Raw genomic sequence first — 19,970 nt, 5'->3', positions numbered from 1 at the left:
TACGTCATTGGTGATTCCTCAGAACTGTGAAGTGGTGTGCTAACCGATCAACATGAACCCCGATGGGCAATGTATTCACATCGAAATATAGTCATAATTTGCACATTTTCTAAACTTTATATTCAAGTAAAACACGGCACCAAAGATACCCAAACATAATTTACCAGTGAAACTTTATTACACCGCTTCCTCGTTGTAATTGTACGACGTTGTGTGCAACAAAATGCAATTTACGGTGCAGGTATCCTTTTTATTTGTGTTTCGTTGCTGTCGAACACCTAGAATGTGCTGACATGTTGCCCCCAGTAATTCTGCGTTGCCGCAGTCTTAAAAGAACGTATTCAATCTACCTCTTATTCATATCTATGACACAGGAGCGAGGAACCATAGATATTATCGTCAATGCTCGACGGTAGGAACCCTGAAAAATAAGATCAACACAGGATATATTACTTTTACCCATCGTCGATACTCGATTTTAACAAAAACATAACCATAAAAACATGGCTACGCATTGTAGCAACCACATCCGCGTACGTTTGCACTTTGACTATCCGCCACCGGCAGTTGTGGATTGTCGCATGTGTTGGCTGCTTGTGGATTTAAATACATGTCGCATTGTGTCCGACCTGGAGAGCACCATTAGAGAGAAATTCGAGTTCAGCCGTCGGAGCATAATCAGCCTCTTCATAGAGGATTGCTATCTGTTACACACGGAAAGCATTTATGTTGTACGGGATAATGACTGCCTCAGGTGAGTTTTTTATGATGATGATGATGATGCTGCTGATGATTATTATTACCCATCATTTTTTTCCTGTGATGCTTATCCTCACAAGATTCCCGGGAGTGCTGGAGTCTATCCGAGCTATCCTCCAGAGCAGGAGGCGGATTACACCCTGAACTCCCATTTTTATTTAATTTTGTACTCCCACTAATCTATTTGCTGCGCTGTGGAAGCAGTCGATATGACTTAACGCACGACGCAATATTGGTCTTGGGGAAAACAAATATGACAAGCTTTCTTAACATCTAGACTGTTGCTGATATCTGTAATTAGGTTTTGTGTAGTCTAAAATACAATATCGCTGTCCGTAACATTAGGACTGAAGATATCAAAAACATTTCATGAAGAACTAATGACTAATGACGACAACATTAATTTTAATGCTGAAATTGATTGTTTATCCTGAAAGCAGATTAAATGTTTTCCATTTAAGAAGACAAGAACAAGTGAGGATTTAGTCATAAATCTACCATCATCAGCTAAATAAAATCTAAACAGAGAATATAAAATACTTATTTTCACTTGTTCAACTTTCCAAGTGTTAAAACATTCATATTGCACAAAAAATATGATCAATTAAAGTCGAATACATTTGAATATTGGAATTTTGCGCCGCTGGTGCTGCTTTCCCTGATAGTAGAAACATCATCAACCAAATCTGATGGACAAATCAAATGGATTTCAAATAAAGTTTATAAAATGGCAGGGTATTTTTGTGACAAAATTTCACAAGGCTGAAACAGCTAACTTGGAAATCAGAAATGGAAAAAAAGGAAATGAAGGTGCTTTTGGGTAATTTTTTTCATGTCATCAAAGATGTTCCCTTTTCATTTTGCCCCAAAATAGCAACTTTAATGGTTATACCTGCAACACTTCATAAAGTCCTAAAATGAGTCATCAGATCCAATATGGGGTCGATCGATTCGCAGATGCTAATGCACTTCATATGGAGTTGCTCAAGAGCCAGATGCTAATGTACTTCATATGGAGTTGCTCAAGAGTCAGCTCTTGGACCCCTCTTGTTCACTCTGTATATACTACCCTTTAGACATATTTTCCAGAACTTTACTTTTGACGATCATAGCCATGCAGATGACACAGTTATATGTTTGTAGCTGTGTTTCCAGATGACTATGGTTCAAATGTGGTGTTGTGCCACAGCAGTCACTCACATATAAAAAATGTACGGGTGTGGTCAGTCATGCTCGCAGATAAAGGGTGTGATTCGGGATGGAATCTCAAGACCTTAAAATAACTTACTGGATTAGTATAACATAACTGTAAATTAAAAATAAAATAAACAAATACATAACTAAAATAAAAAACAAAAATTTCAAACTCGGAAATGATAATTTCCAATGTCAACTGATATTAGTGGAACATTTTATAAAACGGTATTTAAATTTTTTCATCAATAAAAATTCTTGATCTGACCAACTTTATCTGAAGAAAAGTTAAATGCAGTGGCCTGTCAAGGAATAAACATGAATGGTCTATACCCGCAATGTTTTGAAAATGCTGAAAGTTTAATTCAACATAATCGGCATTAGTGGCAATAAGCTAGAGATACATTGTAACAAACATTCCTGTCGGCAATCGTGATGTATTGTTATAATCTAGTCTAATTTACGGCGGTATCTATTGTCAATCCATTGATGAAAGATAGCAGTAGATGAGCTATATCTTCCTAAAGTATGTAGAGGGGTTAAGTTTTCAACTCCAAGATAACGCATACCACGGGAAAATGACCGTTAGAACTTGGATCAAGTCAAAGTAAATCACAATGTCATACTTATTATAGTTAACAGGGCAGGGAGGAGGGGGGGTCCACGCACGCATCACCGTGACAGCCGTAAATAGGAGGCCAGCGTGCTTGAGTGCACCTTTTTGTGCGTGTGCTCGACGTATTAGCCACGCCGTCACACGATCAACCAAAACTGCCTTGCGATCGACGGATTGAGCACCCCTTGTGTAACTGAATTTTCTTTGACATGGCTTATTATGTTGATTACTTTCAACGTAAATGCAATTGCAGTATGTGAAGAAGCTCTGAACATGTGCGTTTGGCATCACTTCTGGACATGCTCAGTACGGTTAACTTCCATTTCCTGTTTCCGGGTGAATACTGATTGTTTAGGAGCAGGCTTGTTTAGTTAACAATGTTTATGAAATAAACACAAATTAATGTCAAGACTACACAAAATAAGCAACGTCTTTCAATATCTATTTTTTCTACTTGTAACAAATTTTACGTGCGTGATTTTTCATGCTCGACTCTGCAGATTTGCGAGCGCGGTCGCTCTCGTCAAATGTGAGTGACTGCCACTGTCTAAAGCAAAAAGTACTGCTGCGGATTTGCGAGCGCGGTCGCTCTCGTCAAATGTGAGTGACTGCCACTGTCTAAAGCAAAAAGTAACTGAATGATCCAAAATATCCTTCATATAAAATACAACAAAACTGAAATAATTGTTTTAGCAATAAAGGAAAAAAAAGGATTGCCGTTTGTAAATACATGAACTGACTATCTTTAAAGTGTTTAGAACGATTGAGCGATTTTGCTGGACATGGCAGACTGCTTCCTTCCGGGTTTTTTTTTTTCACTTCTGACGTCACACCTTGGCGATTTATGTTTGGGAACTCAGATTATCGCTCGCATCATTTCATGTTGACGCTGAAGAAAAAAAAATTATTTGTTTTGAGAATTCCGTTGTGATTTTAAGAATAAGTCAATCTGTAACAATGGTGAAGAAGTGTGTGTCAGTAATTCGTAGTATTTCAAATTATTCTGGTCACAGTTTACATTATTTTCTCAAAGATCTAAGCCTAAGGTTTGTGCAAACAAAGAGGGCGAATTTTACCAAAACTGAGAGAGCTTTTGTCAAAAGACAAGTTGCAGGTACTTTGGTAATCTTTTGCTTCCTGAAAACTTTGAACAGTCATGACATTGTTGAATTAAAGCAGCATATGTCATTGTTCGTGAAAAAAACCTAAGTTCTATTACAGCAAATGGTTTGAGAGTGTGCGACCAGTGCACAATTTCTCAGTTGCGCAGCTGAGAGCGAACATTGCTCGTGAGCATAGGCGTGGGCAGGAGCATAGACTGACTGGTAAATTGAGAGCTTTGCCTCATGACTTAACTCCCTCTTTACTACATCGGACCAATACAAAGTCCACATCACTGCAGACGCTGCACCGATCCACCTGTTGATCTCATCCCCAACCTGGAGAGGGCACACCACGCTTTTCTGACTGAGGACCGTGGTTGCAGATTTGGAGGTGTTGATACTTACACAAGGCACAGTATGTCTATCATGACTTGTGCTCACAGTCAGTGTGCTTGTCAGTCTAACACAGACCCTTTTTCCCGCCAAGAGAGCTATCAACCATGGTTATTACAGCTGTCTGCATTCTTCGTGATGCTGAGACTAGCATTGCTCTCCTGCTGGACACTTTAACCAGGCATGTCCAAGGACTGGTCTTTGCAATTTCACCCGTGAAATGTTCCACCAGAGGAGGGAATTCACTTGACTGTGTGTATTCAAACATCAATGGATCCCTTTGGGGGTACAATGCAGTGGAATCTGGGCCGGTCCCAAGCCTGGATAAATGCAGAGGGTTGCGTCAGGAAGGGTGTCTTTCTTAAAGCTTTGCCAAACAAATATGAGTTTTTATCTATAGAAACCCATACCGAATCGGTCGTGGCCCCCAAAACAGTTAACCAGCAGGGCGTCGGTTCAAATTCAGCTGCTGTGGGTCAAAGACAAAGAAGAGGAGGAAAGTGGATTTGTCGGCAGAAGAGAAGGAAGGCATAGAGTGTACAACTGAGTGTAGGGACTTTGAATGTTGGGACTATGACAGGAAAAGCTCAAGAATTGGGTGACACGATAATTAGGAGAAAGGTTATCAACCTTGCGCATCCAAGAAAGCAGATGGAAGGGTAGTCAGACTAGAAGTTTAGGGGCAGGGTTTAAATTATTTTGCTATGGAGTAGATGAGAAGAGAAAATTGAGTAGGGGTTATTTAAAATGAATAGCTGGCTAAGAATGTCTTGTAGGTGAAAAGAGTATTAGATCGAGCGATGAGGCTGAAACCTGAAATTGAGGGTAAAATGCGATTGGCCCCACAGGTAGGATGTGACCTAGAGTTGAAAGAGAAATTATGGAAGGAGCTAGATGAAGTAGTTCTAAGCATCCCATCCACAGAGAGAATTTTGATTTATGGAGATTGCCATGGACATGTTTGTGAGGAAAACGGGGGCGATGAAGATGTGGAGGGTAAGTACGGCATCTCAGAAAGGAACTTTGAGGGACAGATGGTGGTGGACTTTGCAAAAAAGATTCGAAATGGCAGTAGTGAACACTTTTTTTTTTCCAGAAGAGGCAGAAACATAGGGTGACCTACAAGAGCTGAGGTAGAAGTACGCAGGTCTATTTTATTTTGTGAAGATGATGTAATCTGAAGCAGGTTACTGACTCTTAGGTAGTGGTAGGAAGAGTGTAGCTCGACACCATACTGGTGGTGTTTAGGATTACACTGGTGATTTGGAGAGAGATTAAGAAGACAAAGGTAGAGCAGAGAACCATGTGGTGAAAGCTGAGAAACACACTTAGCCTTTCCCCGATGACCGAGCTTCTCACCATATCTCTAAGGGAGAGCCCGGACACCCTGCGGAGGACACTCATTTCGGCCGCTTGTGTCTGGGATCTTGTTTTTTCGGTCTCGACCCACAGCTCATGCCCATTCGTGAGGGTAAGAACGTAGACGATTGGTAAATTGTGAGCTTTGGCTTTCGATTTACCTCCCTCTTTACCACAATGGAAAGATAAAAAGTCTGCATCACTGCAGACGCTGCACCGATCCGTCTGTCGATCACTCGCTCCATTCTTCCCTCACTCGCGAACAAGACCCCAAGATTCGAGAACTCCTTCACTTGGAGCAGGATCTCATCCCTGACCTGGAGAGGGAACGACCCCCTTTTCCCGACTGAGGACCATAGTCTCGGCATTGGAGGTTCCGATTCTCTTCCCAGCCACTTCACACTCAGCTGCGAATCGCTCCAGTAAGAGTTGGAGATCATGGTTTGATAAAGCCAACAGAATCACATCATCTGCAAAGAGCAGAGATGCAATGCTGAAGCAACCAAATCGGACACCCTCTACGATTCGGCTGTGCCTAGAAATTCCGTCCATAAGTTATGAACAAAATCGGTGACAAAGGGTAGCCTTGGTGGAGTCCAACTCTCACCGAAAACGAGTCCGACTTATTGCCGGCAATGCCGACCAAACTCTGACAGCCGTCATACAGGGACCGAACAGCTCGTATCAGGGGGTTCGGTACCTCATACTTCTGAAGAAACCCCCACAGAACCCCCCGAGGGACACGGTCGAACGCTTTCTCAAAGTCCACAAAAGACATGTAGACTAGTTGGACGAATGCCCCTGCACTCTCGAGGATCCTACCAAGGTTGTAGAGCTGGTCCACTGTTCTACGGCCAGGACGAAAAGTAGTGCTCCTCCTGAATCTGAGATTCGACTTCTCAAAGGACCGTCCTCTCCAGTACCCCTGAGTAGACCTTACCAGGGAGGCTGAGAAGCCCCTGATTGGCTGATCCCTCTATAGTTTGAACACACTCTCCGTTCACCCTTCTTAAAAAGGGTGACCACCACCCCAGTCTGCCAATCCCCGATGTCCATGCAATGTTGCAGAGGCGTGTGACCCAGGGCAGCCCCAAAACATCCAGAGCCTTTAAGAACTCCAGGCGAATCTCATCCACCTCCGGCGCTGTGCCACCAAGGAGCTTTTTTAACCACCTTGGACCTCAACCCCTGAGATAGAAGAGCCTGCCTCAGAGCACCCAGGCTCAGCTTCCCCGTGGGAAGGCGTGTTGGTGGAATTGTGGAAGTCTTCGAAGTATTCTCCCCACCGACTCACAACATCCCGAGTTGAGGTCAGGAGTGTCCTGTCCCCACTATACACAATGTTGACGGTGCACTGCCCCCCCCCCCGAGACGCCAGACAGTGGACCAGGATTTCCTCGAAGTTGCCCTGAAGTTGTTCTCCATGGCCTCACCGAACTCCTCCCACGCACGGGTTTTTGCCTCAGCGACCACCGAAGCTGCATCCCGCTTGGCCAGCCGGAACCTATCAGCTGCTTCGGGAGTCTCACAGGGCAGAAATGCCCAATAGGACTCTTTCTTCAGCCCGACAGCATCCCTCACTGTTGGTGTGCACCAACGTGTTCGTGGGTTGCCGCCACGACAGGCACCGACCACCTTATGGCCACAGCTCCAGTCGGCTGCCTCAGCAATGGAGGCGCAGAACATCGTCCAATCGGACTCAATGTCCCTCGCCTACTCCGGGATGTGAGCAAAGTTCTTACGGAGGTGGGAGTTGAAATTCCTTCTAACTCGTTCCCAGCAGACCCTCACAATACGTTCGGGGCTGGCATGTCGGACTGGCATCTTGCCCCACCATCGAAGCCCACTCACCACGAGGTGGCGATCAGTTGACAGCTCCGCCCCTCTCTTCACCGGAGTGTCCAAGACATGGGGTTTCAACTCCGATGACATGACCACAAAGTCGATCACTGAACTGCGACCTAGGGTGCCAGGTGGACATGTGAACACCCTTATGCCTGAACATTTTGTTTGTTATGGACAATCCGTGATGAGCACAGAAGTCCACTGGAGTTCTGATTGGGGGGCTGTTCTGCCCAATCACGCCCATTCCAAGTCTCACTGTCATTGCCCATGTGGGCATTGAAGTCCCCCAGAGAATGATGGAGTCACCAGAGGGGGTGCTCAGGCTACTCTCCCATCCACCGGGATAAACCCCAACGTACAGGCCCCGAGCTGGGGGGCAATAAGTATACCCACAGCTGCTTGGCTTCTCTCCCCGTGGGCAACTCCAGAGTGGAACAGAGTCTAACCCCTCTCAAGAGGAGTGGTGCCAGAGCCCAAGCGGTGCGCAGAGGTGAGTCCGACTGCATCTAGTCGGAACTTCTCTGCCTCCTTCCCTGCCAAAGAGGTGACATTCCATGTCCCTAGAGCTAGTTTTTGTAGCTGAGGATCGGATCGCCAAGGTCCCCGCCTTTGGCTACCGCCCAACTCACTTTGCACCTGACCCGTGAGCCCATGGGAGTGGGTATGTTACCCTTTCGGGCTGTGCCCGGCCAAGCCCCATGGGTCCAGGTCCAGCCATCAGGCGCTCGCCTTCGAGCCCCACCTCCAGGACTGGCTCCAGAGGGGGGCCCCGGTAACCCGCTTCCGGGCAAGGGAAACCAAGATCCAATTTTTATATTCGTCCATAGGGGTTTTGCAGTCGTACTTTGTCTGGTCCCTCACCTAGGACCTTTTTGCCATGGGTGACCTTACCAGGGGCAGGAAGCCCCAGACAACTTAGCTCCTAGGATCATTGGGACACACAAACCCCTGCACCACGATAAAGTGACGGCTCGAGGAGGGGCTCACAACCTCACAATCACACCTAGGGGCAATTTTGAGTGTCCAATTAATTTTGCTTGTTTTTGGGATGTGGGAGGAAATCGCAGTCCCCGGAGAAAACCCATGCAGGCTCCGGGAGAACATGCAAAGTACACAGGCGGGGCCGGGATCAAACGCTGGACCTCAGAACTGTGAGGCCAACAATTTACAGCTGCGCCACCGTGCTTCTGGATCAGACCAATATTGACCAAATTTTATTTATTGATGTAAATAATCAGCGTTAAATTGTTTTCATGTCTTGTTCTAATGTGTTGATTTGTACATGCTTTGTTTGCATTTTTTAGAGTGAAGGTGGACTTTGTCTCTCACCTTAATGGGGACAGCTGCCCCCCAAATAAACCAAGTGAAAACTGCAAAAAGAGACAGAGACGCAACAAGCCCGAAAATAGCGATGAAAATTCAACATGTGTGGAACAAATGGAAACAAAGCGGAAGAAAAAGGAGATTCTGCAATTCGATGCTCCTAAGACACCTGGTGTGGAGACGAACAATCTAAAAAATATACTATCAAAGAAGAAAAAGCAGAAGGAAAAGGGAAATGGTTTGACACCTTCCTACAAACCAACATTTTCTACCCTCCAAGACCAAACAGACCACCCAAGGTCCAAGATTCAGGATATACACCAAACAAAATCGCAGAATACCACTACTTCAGATTACTGTCGTGTGCAGGATGAAGTCCCCAACAAAACAGGAACCAAAACAGACTCTTCTAAGCCTGCAAAAGTGCCTCATCCTTCCAAAGAACCTCCAAGAACCAGTCCTGCCAAGATTTGTTCCTCACCCTCCTCCTCAAATAAAGGTTCCTCAAATGTGAACACCGCAGTGGATCCCTGGCCTAAAAATAATGACGTACCCGATGTTAAATTACGTTTGAATCACAAGTCATGTTCTAAACTATCAAACTATGCACAGAAAAAACATTCAAGTGTGTCAGTATTCCCATTGGACCAAATCAAAATGTCTCAGGAGTCTTGTGACATATACAGCGGGGACAAGGCTGGTGTGGTTAACCTGCAGCCAACGCATGAAGAACTCAATGTGAGTAATTACTGTCGCATGTATTTTTTTCATGTTTCCTATTTCACTGGAAAATGTTATGAATTTGCTTGTTTTTGTGTTCATAATGTATTTGTCATCAGCACAACTCAACATCTACTTTGTCAAAACATTTTGAAGGTGTGATCCAGTAAAAAAATAATTACTTGTTGCTTTACAACTTCAGTTTCAAGATTACAGAGATTTTTGTCACTGAGTTTAAGTATGTGTAAACCCTCTTCTGGATGGTAGTGATGGGACTTCCATCTCTTAAGCGAGTCGATTCTTACTGACATTATCACCACATTATTTGGACTTGTCTTTTCAATACCCACTTAATGGGGAATCCTTTGGGAATTCAAAGAGGGTATCACTCCGTACAGTCATGTTGGATCAACATCCCACCACGCAATGTTTTTGCATCTTAACCTGCTTTGCTGAAATACTACTGCATGAGCAAGTAAATTGCATGAGCAATTTTCTGTCATCGGCTGATGTAATGACATAAACAGAAGGGACAATGTCGTTCAAGGCGGCAGATTTAAGGGGGGAGAAGTTGAAAACTTTACACATACACTGTAATTTACTGTACTGTATATCATAATAAAGCCCCTTTTTTTGGGTTGGTGACAGATTTTAACCGATCCTTCTCATCTTCTCTTTAAGACTCAGTTCACTTTTTCTTCCCTGCTCCCAGGTGTCTCCCAAAATTTTCTTTGTTTCTGAATTTAACAAATGCTCGATCTCTGTGTAATAACAAGTACAGTATCTGAATGTAATATTAAAACTCTATGTCCACTATGAAAACTGTAAATTTCTGTTTTCGTGCATGTATGAAGAATGGTGCTCAAAATGCTCCACAAGATTACACTGATATGCCCCTTCTAGCTGCCCCTCCACAAGTGGGACAGAAGATTGCATTTAAGGTAAACTTTTGTTTTTATTATTCGCTAAATTTCTATGACGTTTTTTGTGTGTGGCTCCCTCGTGGAGGAACTACACGCACACGCACGCACACTAGTGTCTAGATATAGAGCTCGTGCACCTACATCACTGAAATCACGTGACTGACCATATTGCCGGTCAAAGCATTGTTCAATACTGTGTCTGTTGAGACGAAACGAAAATCTCTTATAGCACAACGACCACAGTTTTGTCCGATACTGTTAAACATTTAGAAGGTGATGATAAATGAAGGTACGTGGAAAAATTAGAGACACTTGGCATAGAGGACCCTTATTTAATGCCGAAGTCGATGTTTTCGCTGATGAGAAAGTGGACTGTCAACCCGCTTCCGTTTGTCTTGGACAACTGGATCTACACATGTATCTGGTGAATAAGTTGTCGATATTTACACAGAAGAGTTTGAAAGCGTATAAAAGTCTGGACGCATACAAATACTTTGTTCCTGGATCTGTTCTTAATCTAGAATAAATCCCACGTCGTGATAGAGCCACCAAGATTTTTCCAATACAAATACCAAAATAAATAAATTACTCCCGATTTTACACAAACTTGCATTCATTAACTATGATGGGGAAAAAAAAGAGGATGGAGATGGCTCCTCCGTACACGGAATCGTATCGCCACATGTAAACCTCCGTCAACCTTCTTTGCGACAGACAGTTTTTCTTTTTTTAAATACCCGTTGTTCTCAAATGAGTCAATTTGACATTCTAAATACTTATTGGTAAATTGAGATTAAGAAGAAAAACTCCTACCTGAAATTAAATGATCACTACACAGGAATGTGTATTTGGTAGGGCATCATCCATCATGTTTAATTGCTGAAATCCATCAATCTTTTTTGGTCTTTTCAGATGGTATTCCAAACAAATACCAATATTTAAATAAATGACCCTGGTTTTACATCAACTCTCATTCATGATTGGAAACAAAAACACAGGGAGACGGCTGCTCCTTGCATATTGCTGCCACACGTAAACCTCTCTGCGACAGATGGTTTATTTTTTTAAATACGCATTGTTCTCAAATGAGTCAACTGGGCATTATAGATACTAATTGGTCATTTGAGATTAAGAATAATTCCTACCTGAAATGAAGTGATTGCTACACAAGCGTGTGTATTTGGTTTGGCATTAGCCATCATGTTTAATTGTGGAAATCCATCGATCTTTTCTGGTCTTTTCAGCTGGTATGCTCTACAATGATCTCTTTGAATATCTGTCTCGTCTGTTGTGACAACCAACAGCACAAAAGGTCTCTGGTATTGTAAATATTCTTCTCCGGTTCAGTGTCTCCCACAATGTCTCGCATCTCTGTTTGACCGGCAAGAGAGCTTGTGCACGTGACGTCACCATTTTCACGGCGTCATAGCAATAACGTGATTTCGGTGACATAGGTGCCCAAGCTCGAATATGGTGACGTCATGTGAACGAGCTCTATACTGTAGTTCAGTTAACTTCTTGCAACTGTGAACTTGTTTTCCAGCCAAGGATAATTAATTAGACCACAATCGACAATGCCCATTTCACTAATGTGAACCCAAGCTTTTTGCAAGAAGCCCCTGCAAATTTCATTTGTTTAAAAAAAGACATGTTTAACGTTACTATTTGCCAAAGACCACATCGGACGGGTGCAAAATACATTCTTCTTTTTGGATGTCAGTCAGAGGTCGGCAACCTTATATACTGGAGCCATTTGGAACGCCTCCAACAGGGGGTGGGCTATTCCAGCCACAAAGCCCTTTTAATATCTAAAGTAAGTTTAACACTTTGTGTGTGTGTGTGTGTGTGTGCGTGGTCGTGTGCATGTGTGTGGAGAATTGTGGAGTTTGCATGTTCTCCCTGTGCCTGTGTAGGTTTTCTCCGGGCACTCAGGTTTCCGGTCCATAAATGATTCTTTTTCTTACTGGGCAGAGCAGGCCATCAAACATTTCGCGGATTATTTCTATTGGAATTATGGCAAAATGTAGCGATACCTAAGGCATTTTACCGTGTCCGATCGTGGTGGTAACACATGTGAAGACTCTACAAACCTGCGAGGATTTCTTTGGTGCACGCCTATTACGTCACATCCGCACACGTAGGTCATGTGACTCGCCAAAGTGCCGGCGCCCATGAAAATTTGTAGTTGCCGATAATCTAAAAACACCATTAAATGGGAGAGGATTAACATCACATTGTTAAGGTAAAGTGCATATGACATGACCTATTGGATACGTGGTTAATTCAAACCACCGGAATATCCTTTTAAAGGAGGCTTATTAGATTAAATTTTTTCAAAATTGTTCCATTTGTTTTTATTTTTAGTTTGAAGTTTAGTTTGGCAAGTCTGAAATCTGTGTGTTAAAAAAACTAAATCAACAAAAAATACAATTTAAAAAAAAAAAAAAAAAAAAGAACTTGTTAACTTGGTATCGGATGGAAATTTTCCAACAGATGAACCATCCATGTGTCCAAATGTGGACTAAATTTTTGAAACATTTGTTTATATTCACAGTTGCTGGAACTGACTGAGAATTATACACCAGAGGTGTCAGAATACAAGGTATGCAATTTATTTGCTATAAATTAGAATATAAAATCTTGATGTGTTATTTCAGGATATCATTGTGACATTTTTAGAATTCAGTCATACCAATTGACTGACAAACAATGTTGCTGTGGATTTTAGGAGGGTATGATTGTGAGCTTTGATCCAGTAACGAGACAGATTGAGCTGCAATTGCTTTCTGCTTCACAAGGTAAGGGTCATTTTACCACATCCAATAAATCTCTTCATTTTCTGCCCATATTGTCTTAGATAATAAACATTAAAGATATACAGTAATAATGAAAATGTTTGCCTTACAAATGGAGACAACCACACTTGTATTGCCTGGTCACATACATTGTGGCCCCCCGCTCCCAAAAAATTGGTGCCAAACCAGTATTTATATTTTTACATTGAAATTTGGAACGATGACCTGAACTCGGCCTGAACGTTTTGGGAAAATAATCTCATTGTATTATTCACTTAACGTTAGAAATAAATAATTCTATAGTCTGAGCAACACAGCACTTCTTATGGCCAACAAATAAACAACTCTAATCCATCTCCTAACTAATAAACAACCCTAATCCATCTTCTACCGCTTATGCGGGTTGGCTCGCGGAGGCAGTATCTCAAGCAGGGATATCTAGACTTCCCTTTTTCCAGCCACTTCATCCAGCTCTTCTGGGGGGATCCCAAGGCGTTTGCAGGCCAACCGAAAGACGTAATCTCTCTAACGTGTCCTGGGCCGTCCCCTGGTGTGTTTTCTTGTTGGATGTGCCGAGGAGAACTCCAAATTAAATGTCCCACCCACCTCATCTGACTCCTCTCAATGCAAAGGAGCATCTTGACTCCTAGCCTTTCCCAGATGACTGAGCTTCTCACCATATCTCGAAGGGAGAGCCTCGACATCCTATGGAGGAAACACGTTTCGGCCGCTTGTATCCATGATCTTGTTCTTTCAATCATGACCCAGTACTCGTGACCATAGGTGAGGGTAGGAATGTAGTTCGACAGGTATATTCAGAGCTTCTCCTTTACTCTAGCATCAATCCTACAGGAACTGAACATCCTATATCAGGAGATTCACTCTTCCCAATCATGTCCTTCCAGTTCAGTTAAAAACTAAGTTTAGCAATATTTAGAAGCACCTACTCGCGGGCAATGACACCGTCGAGTTCCTGAGGTTTTCAATGACACTGGCGAAGACTCCTGTATTGGCATCATTGTCGGGAATGTACATGCAACAAGTTTGGTTCAAGATAGTACAAACACCACTCTAAGAATCCAATAAAATATCAAGTGTACTGCAGTTTTGGAGGGCTACTTAACAAATTGTATTAATTTCCACATGTTAAACCTCAAGAACGGTCAGGGTAGTGCAAACAAAATTAGAAAAGCGCTATCTTAGAGTTTCATTCTGTAACATCAATTTGCACACTCCAATTTGAGGAAATGTTTCATATAATACCATGATACCTGTACTTCAAACTTTTTGATTGGCGAGGACATCTGTGCCCCAAACTGGATCATGTTATTTAAATTATGCCTGTTACAGAATACAGAAAGGTGGTTGAAGGTGAAATGACAGAAGTACTGGTGATTGAATGGAACCAAAGAAGCTTGTTATAGTTGTCACGTCTCGCAAGGTACAATGTGTCAACTGTCAAAGTGTGAGGATCAATGCACATTTTAGTCACAATAGTCGCAGCAATTAATGCCAAACCATTAAGATCTCCAAGAGATGTCATGTTCTTTCTCTATTCCTCTGCCAAGTTATGCAAGCGCGTGTGTGTGTGTGTGTGTGTGTGTGTGTGTGTGTGTGTGGGTGTGGGTGTGGGTGGGTGGTTGGGGGCGGGGGGCTTGTAGTCTGTGATGGTTTGGATACCATGCCTCTGATTTTTGGTGTCTCTGCTGTTGCTAAAGCAGTCGGCAATCCTTTTGGGGTACTACTTCTTACCATCTTTAATGCCACGTGTTAAGTTGGCCTGAGCTGTCGATCACCTCCTTCCCAATTCTCACAGTAGCATTCCAGGCCTTCAGGAGTCTGTAGAATTCCCCAGTCAACCTTGGCTTCTGATTTGTCCTGATGTAATCCCTGCCACATTTTTTTTGAGTAAGTTTCTCTGAAACATTCCTCGATATTTCTTTCGTAGGCCACCATTGCCACTCTGATGCCCCTGTTTAAGTCATCTCTAGCGACAATGTACTGTGCCTTGTTCCCTGACCTGAAGGCAGCATTGCGGTGTCTCAGGAGTGCCTTTTGTCTCTTAGGTGATCCAGGGTTTTTGGTTGTGGAAAACCTGGATCCGTCTATTTATAGTCAGAGTATCTATACAGTTTTTGATTTAAGACAAAATGCAGTTGAGAGTGCATGAAACAACTGCCCTCCTCTGAAAGAAACAGGCCATGTTGTAATTTTTTTTTGTTTGAGGCCTTATTTGTTTACGTAGGGGGAAGTATTTGGGCGTGAGGGTGACGCAGACGTGGTCGGATCCAGCAAAATGTATGTATGTGTGCATGTTTAATGTTAGAGTAAATATGGTCCAGGGTTTTGTCTCCTCTGGTGGGAAACATCACATACTGGGCGATTTTGGGTAAGACAGTCTTTAAACACGCTACTACGACATAGATGCTGAGTACGACAGCAGGTACAGTCACGGTTGAAGTCACCACCAACAATCAATACTCCTTTGGTGTGGGTGAGCTGCTGTTTGTTTACAATCACGAGCAGACGGCTAAGTGCTGCGCTAACGTTTGTGTCCGGCAGGGTGTAGACAGCTACCACAATGACTACTATAAGCTCCCTCTGTAGATAAAAGGGTCTGCACGATACTGCAAAGACCTCTAAATCAGTAGAACAGTGGGTTCTGTCTTGTCGATGTAGCGTGCGGCCTACTAGCAAAACTGCAGCGTCAGGGATTCGTGGGTGTTGCCACGTCTGTGATGAAAATAATACTGCAGTTCCGGACAAAGCTGCTCATGGCTAGTTGTAATTCTTATTCATCCATTTTCTTGGTGATGGATGTTGCATTGGTTGAAAAGATGCTTGGAAGAGGAGATCTGTGAGGTTGCTTCCTGAGCTTAGCAGTCATGCCCACCCAACATCCTCGTTTTTGCTGACGTTCCCTGTGTCTTCTTCGTCACTTGCTGAGAGTGGCTATCCATGTAATCCCGGTGGTTTTGCGATGTCCTCCGGAATATTGTTTACCTTTTTGTATTCTTTTGTTATAGATAAGTTATGCTTCAGTCCCAATTCTCCTATAGGGCTGTGATTTTGTTGTGTGTGGCTGCCTGTTTGAACATGCTAGTCTGTGGGAGCAAAACAGTCCTTGAGTACCTCTGATGACCTCTCTCGCCACACCCGACACATCACCTTGGCTGGCTTTGTCACCTTAACAGATGCTCTGTATGCAAGCATTAGCATGACAGTAGTGTGGTCTTGGGCTCACAGGTAGAGGAGGGTTTTGTAGGCTCTTGTGAATTGTGTAAACATTGGCATTGGATATTGTCTCCTCTTTTGGAAAATTTAACATCTCCATGAAGTTATGGAAACAGTCTTGGGGTTGGCGTGGTTAAAATCCCCAGGCAAGGCATCAAGGTGTGATGTCTGCTGTTCACTGATGAGCCAGTGGAGTTTGTACAGTGCCTCACTTGTTGTCAGTTGAGCTGCTAGAGATATAAATGGCTGGCAGCAGAAGAGCAATAAATTCCCTCGGTAGGTTGAAGAACCGATCCTTGACGATGACTAACTGCAGCAGCAGTGAATAGTGTTTACAAACCACTGCATTGTCTCAGCACCAGGCATCGCTGATTTAAACACAAAGCCCACCGCCGCAGGAAAAGCCCACTGTTCCATTCCCTGTGCTGCCCTAGGTTTCGCTAACCAGCTAATCTATAAAAGATGATCAACATACCTCTGCACCATGTCTTTTAACAAAAGCTCTTTGCAGTTTCGGTACTTTTTTTGGTGGGGAGGGGGGCTTCTGAGCTTGTCGTACAGTGTCCAGGTTCAGCGGCTGATCCAAGTTTGCTTTTGGTTCCTTTATTAACACCGATCGGTTCAGGTGTTGGAACTGTCTGTATGGTAGCCACTGATCCAGGTTTAAAGCCCCTCTCAGACATGAGTCCACCAGTAAAAGAGTACAAGGTGAAATGTTTCCTGCGTATGCCAGAATGCTGACTGGGTTTGGAAAAATTAATTCTCGTTTGCACAAACCTGACAGTCTTCTGAGGCTGGAGTCTTTGGAGAAATAATGTAAACTGTGTCCAGAAAAAATGGAGTTACGACAAAACTGAGCCACACACTTCTTCACCATTGTTATGGATTGAGTTTAGCTTACAATCACTGTGAAATTCTCAAAACAAATGAGTTTTTCTTCAGCGTCAACAAGCTATGCTACTTGTGATAAAGCCATTTCACAGACACGAATCCAAGTTATGATGTAAGAGGTAAACCACACGAAAGTGGGCATTTGTAAGATACAGGAAACTAGGTAAAAGTTTGTGGACTTTAATTCACAAATACTTGTATTTTTTTGGAAAAAACGTTGAAAAAGATATGCATTTTATGGGACAGTTGAATATATATTTTTGTCTAGAGAAGATAACTTGTTCTCAAAAATTGATGTTAAATACATTTTACACTGCATATACTCGTAGAAGTCTTGACACCTTTTGCACAATGGTCAGATCACTGGACTATCACTCTAATGGGTATTCTAACTGCTGTAAATGCTAGAAGACTCTACATCCTTTGCACAACTGGGAGTTTTTAAAAAAAGTTCTGTCAATTGTTTGTAGATGTTGTCATACTCGGCATGTATATCGTAGTAGGGGGGCTCCAACTACTGGAGACAAATATCTTGTGTGTTGTTTACATATTTTGCCAATAAAACTGATTCTGATTCTTATACTATGACGTAAGAATCGCCTGAATACTTGGCTGTGTGATACTTATTTGTTTTTCTTTTGTAATCAGAAATAAAATGTATTCCGTTCCCCCCCGTCAATATGGGGTACTGTGTGTAGATTGAGAGGAAAATGAACTTAAATGATTTTAGCAAATGGTTCCAGTATAACAAAGAGTGAAAAATTTAAGGGGGCCTGAATACTTTTGATACCCACTGTAAATATTTATTTTTTACAGCAACATGAGAAAATGATTGAAATTGAAACTTTCACGTAAATTTTTAACATCTTATTATGTTCCTTTACCAGCCCTTTGTGAGCCTGGCAAGTTTGACCTGGTTTATAAGAACCCAGACGGAACAGAGATTGTGGAGTATGCTGTGTCCCGAGGATGCTCGGTAATCATAAACTGTATACCTTATGAAGACATTTATATAAAAAAAAATGTAAAAGTCTTTTGTAACATGTTGGATATGTAGCGCCTCTCTAGTATAAAATACTTCGACGACGTAGCCACCTGAGTTCTTTTCTTACTCCAAAGTACGAAACTAATAAATTAACTCAACGTTAATTACTCTAAATGTCTAATACAATTTTACTTTTTACTTGTGCATTTAATTCTCTATCAAAAAGTCTCTGAAATAATGTTTCCCCTTATGAGTTAATATTATCCTAATTTAAATAATCAAGCTACCAAATAAACACCACTATTTTAACTGTCTTGCAGATAGTCAAATAATAAACCTGGTTATGTAACAAAACGTGTAAACATTTAATAACGAAATAAAGGATGGAAAAATCAAACATGTATACACAACAGTCAAATAAACAGTCAATTGAACGGGTACACAATGCACACGTGCTCAGGGCCCAAACAAATATGAATACAGCAGGCAAGCAAACAAAATTCAAACCCCAATGTCACTGCGGTGCTTCCCAAGGCAGGAGTGAAGAAAGGTGAAGGTGAATTTTCCCCTGTCCGGCGTCCTCCCGGTCCTCGTCCCTTTTTCTTCCTTGAAGTCCAAACACAGCCTCGCTAGCCACGTTAGGTCGATGCTAGCGCCCTTGTCCTCTCCTTCGTGGTCCAATACACAGGCCTGGCTAGCTAGCGTTAGCTGGTTGCTAGCGCCCAAGCCAAGTCCCATGCATGCACTTAGCCCCTGTGGTAGCGGCTAACTCCACCACGTTACGGCGTGATTTGAGTAGTCCACTCAAACGACACACTATCCCAGTTGAACTTCCAACAGTCCTTGTCGAACACGTCGATCAACTTTTGATAAATGTCCACCATTCAGTTTCTTTGTCCTTTCGTTGCCCTCCGACAACCACTCATCCCTTGCACTCTGTCTAGCCTTTTTTTCCTCTTTTTTTTCCACTCTCCTCAACACGTCACTTCCTGTCCTTCTTAAACAATGTTTTCAACAATAAAATGGCAAACAAAAGTATTTCTTTTTCACAAATGAATCAAACACATTTAAATACAAATCCCTCCAAAATAAAATACGTCAGCACACACAGTTTAACAGATATTCCACCACATTGCATAAAGAAAACCTATAACCTGATTGCTACTTATACTGAAATTTTACCTGTACCAACTTTTAACCGAGTTACAGACAGAAGGTCCCATTTTCATTTTCTGAAAGCAATAGTAACAGTGCAAAAATCTAAGTAAGTTAAGTTCTATTGTTTTTATTTTGGAATTTGGAACAGCCCCGATTGAGTGTACCCCAATGCAATTTGTCAATATCACAAATGTTTGTTTTTTTTGTAGCTGAGAAAAACAAAATAATCCCAAACCAACAAACAAGGGTTGATGTATTTTTTGATCTACTTAATATAATTGCAGTAGGGTGTATAATATTTTTCCTGTGTAATGTTTTAAGTCATGTGTTTACTGTATGCCCACAGGTAACAGAGCAGTGGGACTCTCTACTGGAACCAAGGCTTATTATTTAAATCAGTGCACAATTGTACACTCACTCTATTTTATCAAACATATTCAGTTTCACTGCAGTTATGTGAAAGTATTTTGTCATTTTATGTACGCTCCTGATCTTTAGGGTAGAGTAACAAATCCACTTTTAATTTTTAACTGTGCTTGTCACAATGTGGATCAGACTCCATATATTGCTTTTCACTTCCCTATGAAGGTTTCCAGATCTAGGACTCTTGTGTTATGTGAGATTCCCCCACCCCATTCCCTGAATAAAACAGCAGTCATTTTTTGTCTTCTC

The 19,970-nt window shown here is 42.4% G+C and overlaps 1 protein-coding gene across 5 annotated transcripts; it reads left to right on the top strand.

Annotated features, from left to right (window-relative positions):
- The first annotated feature begins 138 nt into the window (after nucleotides 1-138).
- On the top strand, nucleotides 139-19,968 carry coil (coilin p80). 5 transcript variants are annotated; one of them, XM_061845663.1, is made up of 8 exons: nucleotides 139-412; nucleotides 8,574-9,330; nucleotides 10,167-10,253; nucleotides 11,956-12,048; nucleotides 12,790-12,837; nucleotides 12,964-13,033; nucleotides 18,043-18,131; nucleotides 19,645-19,968. In XM_061845663.1, exons 1-8 carry the CDS (start codon nucleotides 294-296, stop codon nucleotides 19,690-19,692), a joined length of 1,311 nt encoding a protein of 436 aa, XP_061701647.1. In that variant the 5' UTR covers nucleotides 139-293; the 3' UTR covers nucleotides 19,693-19,968. The 5 variants fall into 5 exon arrangements, with proteins under 5 accessions (XP_061701647.1, XP_061701645.1, XP_061701648.1 ...); XM_061845661.1 differs by having other exon boundaries at nucleotides 270-754; XM_061845662.1 differs by lacking the exon at nucleotides 11,956-12,048 and having other exon boundaries at nucleotides 365-754.
- Nucleotides 19,969-19,970: the final 2 nt, after the last annotated feature.

The sequence above is a fragment of the Syngnathoides biaculeatus genome, chromosome 16 (genome assembly GCF_019802595.1).
Source record: "Syngnathoides biaculeatus isolate LvHL_M chromosome 16, ASM1980259v1, whole genome shotgun sequence".
Lineage (NCBI taxonomy): Eukaryota > Metazoa > Chordata > Actinopteri > Syngnathiformes > Syngnathidae > Syngnathoides > Syngnathoides biaculeatus.
This window is presented reverse-complemented; position numbering and strand designations above follow the sequence as displayed.